The sequence below is a fragment of the Geospiza fortis genome, unplaced genomic scaffold (genome assembly GCF_000277835.1).
Source record: "Geospiza fortis unplaced genomic scaffold, GeoFor_1.0 scaffold450, whole genome shotgun sequence".
NCBI lineage: Eukaryota > Metazoa > Chordata > Aves > Passeriformes > Thraupidae > Geospiza > Geospiza fortis.
This window is the reverse complement of record NW_005054416.1, coordinates 1,648,390-1,653,896: the sequence shown is the minus strand read 5'-3', so window position 1 is coordinate 1,653,896 and position 5,507 is coordinate 1,648,390. Positions and strand designations below refer to the sequence as shown.

At 48.3% G+C, this 5,507-nt stretch overlaps 1 protein-coding gene across 1 annotated transcript; it reads left to right on the top strand.

Annotated features, from left to right (window-relative positions):
- Positions 1–62: 62 nt before the first annotated feature.
- TMEM80 (transmembrane protein 80) lies at positions 63–5,282 on the top strand. Its single transcript, XM_005426483.2, has 5 exons — positions 63–87; positions 2,339–2,355; positions 3,551–3,644; positions 3,746–3,838; positions 4,739–5,282. The coding sequence occupies exons 1-5, from the start codon at positions 69–71 to the stop codon at positions 4,942–4,944; spliced, it is 429 nt and encodes a 142-aa protein (XP_005426540.1). The 5' UTR covers positions 63–68; the 3' UTR covers positions 4,945–5,282.
- The last annotated feature ends 225 nt before the right edge of the window (positions 5,283–5,507 follow it).

Genomic DNA, 5,507 nt, shown 5'->3' with positions numbered 1-5,507 from the left:
GGGGGCGGGTGCCGGCGGGGGGGCTGCCGGGACGGCGGAGGACCGGCGGGCGGGGCGGGGGCATCAAGATGGCGGTGCCGAGCCGAGGTGAGCGGTGTCGCGATAGCAACACGACAGCGACACGACAGCCCTTTCCGGGGCACCGGGGGGGCTGTCTCCCACCGAGCTAGAGGCGATCTCTCGCGGGGGGACACGACTAGAGCGAGGCGGGGCCGAGGTCGAGCCCAGCCCCGTTGGCATATCGCGACAATCTCGACACGCTGGGGAGATCCCGGTGGCGCCGCGAGCCGGGGCTTGGCGCATGTGCGGGCTGAGGAGCACCTTGATCCCGGGAAAGACGCTTTCCTGAGGCCGAGAGACGCCTCGTAAAAATCCAGATCTTTGCTTCAGTTTAGGAACTGCTGGGATTCAAAGGGGAAAAATTTCATCCTTAGTGTGGGCAGAATCATTAATTTCCAAGTCTTTCACCGAGGTCAGAGTTTATTCCCAAAAATGTAAATTTTTGGCTGGAGTAGATAAAGGTGGCTGAGAAAATTTGTGCTGAATTAATAAAAAAAAATCCTAATCCCAAGACTGTGCAATGAGGTGCTCTGTGCGATGCTAACTACATCTGCTACCTTTAATAAAGTTTTATGTTAAAAATTAAACCTTTCTGTTAGAAAATGGGCCATGTTCCACCTCAAATCCCCATTCTCAGTGTCACTCCCTCTAAAATCAGCACCAGCCTGGATAGACAACCAAGACTTTGTTGGGTAAAGCACTGAAATGATCTGTTCAGGCAGTTCAGTGATCCCTCTTGGCTCTGGCGTGCTCCGGGGGTTCAGGGTTTATCCCTGTGAAATGTCCCGCTCGCTCTGAGGGAGGCAGCACATCCTCAGCAACTGTGGCTGCCATCCCGGCCTGGAACAGCTGCAGCAGGCTCACTGCCCTCTCCTGGGAAAGGATTAAGGAAAGAAGAGTTCACATATAAAGCTGGGGAACTGCCCTGAGGGAATTCACTCGCAGTTCCCTGTGGGAATTCCATGGCTTTGACTATCGTACAATTCAGCATCAGTGGTGTAGCTGCAGTTCTGGATATTGAATGAACATGGAATCATGGAATCCTGGAATGGTTTGGGTTGGAAGAGACCTTAAAACTCATCCACCCCCTGCCATGGGCAGGGACACCTTCCACTATCCCAGGTTGCTCCAAGCCCCATCCAGCCTGGCCCTGGACACTGCCAGGGATGGGGCAGCCACAGCTTCCCTGGGCACCCCGTGCTAGGGCTCAGCACCCTCACAGGGAAGGATTTCTTCCCAGTATTAAAGCAATTCCCACTTGTCCTGTCACTCCCAAGTGACAAGATGAGTGCTGGGAGCCTCCAGTTCCTGTACAGAGAGCTGAGAGGAGAGGATCACGTCCAGGAGACATTTCAGATCATGCACACATGAATCACCTAAAATCATGTGCCTGTTCCCACTGTGTTCCCAAACTGGACACCTTAATTAGCTGCCTGGAGTTAGGGGGAATTAATTTGGACCTAAATGCGTAAAACTCTGAGGTGAAGAGAACATTGAGCTCAGGAACCCAGGGATGAGGATGGTGGTGTGACAAGGACGAGCTCTCCCTGAGGAGACAGATGAAATGGCCTTTCACAGGTTTTACTCTCCCTGGAGTAGAAATCCCGACTGTGCAATTCCTCATGTGTCTGAGAGAGGCCAAGAATATTAATGAGGAACTCAAGAAGTGCTTTAGTAGGTTGGTGCAATCATGTTGCATGGGAATTTTACGTGGTTTTTGCAGATAATAATAAGGAAAAAAATGGAATGTGATGGTTGGATCATTGGGAATACTTGGTTTGATTTCTGTGGGCTCTCAGAACACACTGAGGTTGGATGTGGAATGACTTTGTGAAGGGAACTGGTTTGGAGGGATGACATTTGGAGGGTTGGTATTTAGAGGAACCCGGGAGCCCTGTGTTCTCCAAAAACTTTCTCACAATTTACAAGCAAATGGATCCCATATTCACCTCCTTCCTGCATAGTTAGAGGGGATGAAGTGTCATCTGCTAGGAAAGGACAGGATGAACAAGTTCTGGATAATGCCTGTGCACTCCTTCAGGCTTTGAAAGAGCCTAAAGTTCCTCACTGAAAGTGGCTTTTCCCAGTAGGGATTTTCCCCAAATTATTTGAGGCTTCATCTACTTGAAAAGGTTATTTTTAGAACCTGAAGTCCACTAAATAAATGTTCCTGGGACATGAAAAAAGATATTCCTCCCAGAATTTAGATACCATTGTTAGAATGTTTCTGGATTTAGACATATTTTCTTCTCTTTATTTTCTCCTTCTCCATGGAAAGGAAGAACGTCAGAGATTGTATCCTTTCTGTACCACTGCTCCCTCCATGCAAGACTCCTGGAGAAGACTGCCTCAAGTGGATTCCTGTCTTCTGTCCAGTAACTGCACAGTGCTGGGTCTGTGCTCCTGAATTTTCTGTCAGTGTCATCCACAGGAAGCACAACTGGGACCACGTTACTTCCAATGGAAGATGTTTGGTGCAGGTTTACCTGGGATTTGCTCCTGATGGGCTCCTGCTCCTGCAGAAACCCCTTTAGCCCCCCTGCAGTCATGATTTAACCCATTTTCTTCAGAAAGGAGGTTAAAAATGGCATTTATGGACTGGTGGACACACCCCCTGCATCACAGCTTACAGACAGCTGACAAGGGGTAGTAAAAGCAGCCCTCAGTAGTAACTTCCTCCTCTCTTACAGTAAGTTACCCCACCTTTACTCCTGCCAAGATCCAAGTAACCTCCAAGGAGGAGACACCCTTGGCTCTTGAGATTTCCATGCTTAGAACCTATCTAGTAATTTTTTGCTCCACCTTTCTTCAACTAGAAAAACCCCAAAACCTGGTTCTGTGTTAATAAAATGAGCTGCTCTGGGAACTGGAATCCATCCATGGCACGTGGGTGGGTTTAGAAGCGGGATGGGCAGTTCCTGTAAAAGATGCCTGGGATGAAATCCCTGCTTGGAGATATTTGTAGGATTTGAAAAAGGCTAGGGGAGAGAGGGGAGTGAATTAAGGCTGTTTCTTAGGAATTTGCATCTCAAAGCTGAGCTCAGACAGGTATGGAGCAGAGCGTTTCCATGCTGTGGGCAGCAGCAAGGCCTGGCTGCTGCACAGAGCCACCTCTTCTCCAAACACTAGTTTGATGGAGTTTGCCAACTCTGCCAACTTCCTTAAGGCTGACTAAGAAGTGTAGAAGTAGTCTGGGGCAATGTACACATGCATTCCCCCTGCTTCCTCAGGCTAACGGATGCCCCACTGCAGTACAAATAAAATTCCTTAAAAAGTGAACGAAAGCCAAGCCTGAAACAGCAGGCTTTTATCCCAGGCCATGGTGTCCACAGCCTCAAGTTCCTTCCTGAACCCTCCCCACAGCCAGGCATAGCTGGACCATTCAGTATAAAGAGGGAGTGTAGTGTATTTTGGGGTTACTGGGAAATGGTGTTTTTATGGAATAGATCCCACCTCATTGCTATGAGAAATCCTTAACAACAGTTCTCAGCTGTCATCACTTCCCTTACACATCCTGCTTTATGTAAATATGGTTTATTACATCTTCTACTTCTTGGCAACTCTTGCAATGATTATTTACAAAAGTAAGTTGCAGGTATTGTCCCCAGAGCAGGCTGTGCTGATGCACAGCTGGGCTTTGTCCTGCTGTGTCTTCCTGCTTTATTTACTCTGGTTTATTCTCCAGGTCAGGTTTTCAGTTATCCAGATGAATTTTTGGCTCCTGATCTTGCTGTGCTTTTCCTTATGGCCATTCTGGAAGTGCCTCGATTGTACTTGGGTAGGTTATGTTATCAGTGCAACTGGAATGTAATCTGCAAACACAAATCATTTGGAAATGGAGGCTGTCAGTTGAGCAGATATTTGGAGACCCCTACACCTTTCCTTTCTCTCCTGAGGACACCTGCAAGACCAACACCTTCCTTTCACTAAGACAGAAGGGCGGGAAGGGCCTTCTGACCTTGTCCAGAGCTTGCTAAAACTTCTTCAAGTCCAATTTTTAAAAAACCCAAATCACTATTAAAATCTGCTTAATATTCCAAAGGCATTTATGCAGGGTGGGGCCCTTGAATCAATCTGAGTGGCTTTATAGTTGGATTTATTCCGCTGCTTGAAATCTCTCTGTGTATTTGCTTGGAGCTTGATCCATGAATAAAGAGGTGGGTTTCAACTCTAATGTAGTTAAACACCAAAATCTACTGAGCTGAGCTTGGAAATAAGCTGCAAGGAAGAGAGGTGGTGCCAGTCATCTGGAAAAGGAATAGATTAGAAGGGAATAAGACTTGAAAACGGATTGGACTCCAGGAGTGCACCGAGGTCACCGTGTTGAGTGCGGGACTGGGGGGTTCAGGGGGAGTTTGATGATTGGAGCTGAGTGCTCAGAAGGATGCAGCTTCAGAAGTGATTCTCTGTGGTAAGAAAAGGTGCCCCGGCTGAACTTATTTTGATTAACTTTGGTTAGTTTTCCCGTTTTGAAATGGATTGTCCATTTTTGTTGGGCTTGTTGTTTGATTGCTGGCAGAGCTTTGATTCAGGTTTGATTTCAATGTATTGTGAGCTTTTTTAGGACTCAGTAAGAGCAAAGTCAGAACTGGGGCCTTTTTTGAGCACGAATGTTCTCGAGTTACAGCTTCAGCTGATTTCAGAACAAACTGGACTTTTGGTTTCTGTTTCCTTGCAGGTTTCAAGGGTAACCTGACTGAAGCAGAGGCGCCGCTGGGGCTGAGCCTGGGGCTCACGGTGGGCAGCGTGCTGCTGTGTGTGTACCTGCTGCTGTGGCAGAGCTATGTGCTGTGGGCAGATGTGCTCCTCAACGCAGTGCTGCTCGCAGCATACGGGCTTGAGTCGGGGCTCAAGGTCACGGCCATCGCTGCCTTTGTCAGCTGAGCCCGGCCCTTCCCACACACCTGCCACACATTCCTTCTCTGAAAGAGTGGGGCTTCATTTGCACTGCTGAATTCCTTGTATAGAAAAACCCTGTAAAGCTACTTGCTGGTTAAATGAGAAGTTTTGGAGACATAGATGTCCTGCCCAGGAGCTGTGTGATGCTGTCCACCATTGGCTTATTTATGGGCAAAAGCAAGGGGTGAATTGCAAAACATTTAACACTCTGGCATTGAGTCTGGGAACCATCCTGAAAATCACCACATTTCAGGAGCCAGCCGGCCACTCCCAGCCACAGGACCCCAGATACAAACATCGGCCCTATTCCCTCCAAAGAAAACTCACCATACTGGTTCTTTTATGGCAGATTGCAGGAGTCCCTTGGCACTCTCAAACCAGCCCGAGTTGCCAAAGGTGCCTGCTTGGGTCTGGGAACAATCTTGAAAATCACCGAATTTCAGGAGGCAGCCGGCCACTCCTGGCCTCAGGACCCCATACACCAACATTGGCCCTTTTCCCTCCAAAGAAAACTCACCAGCCCTGGTTCTTTATGGCAGATTGCAGGA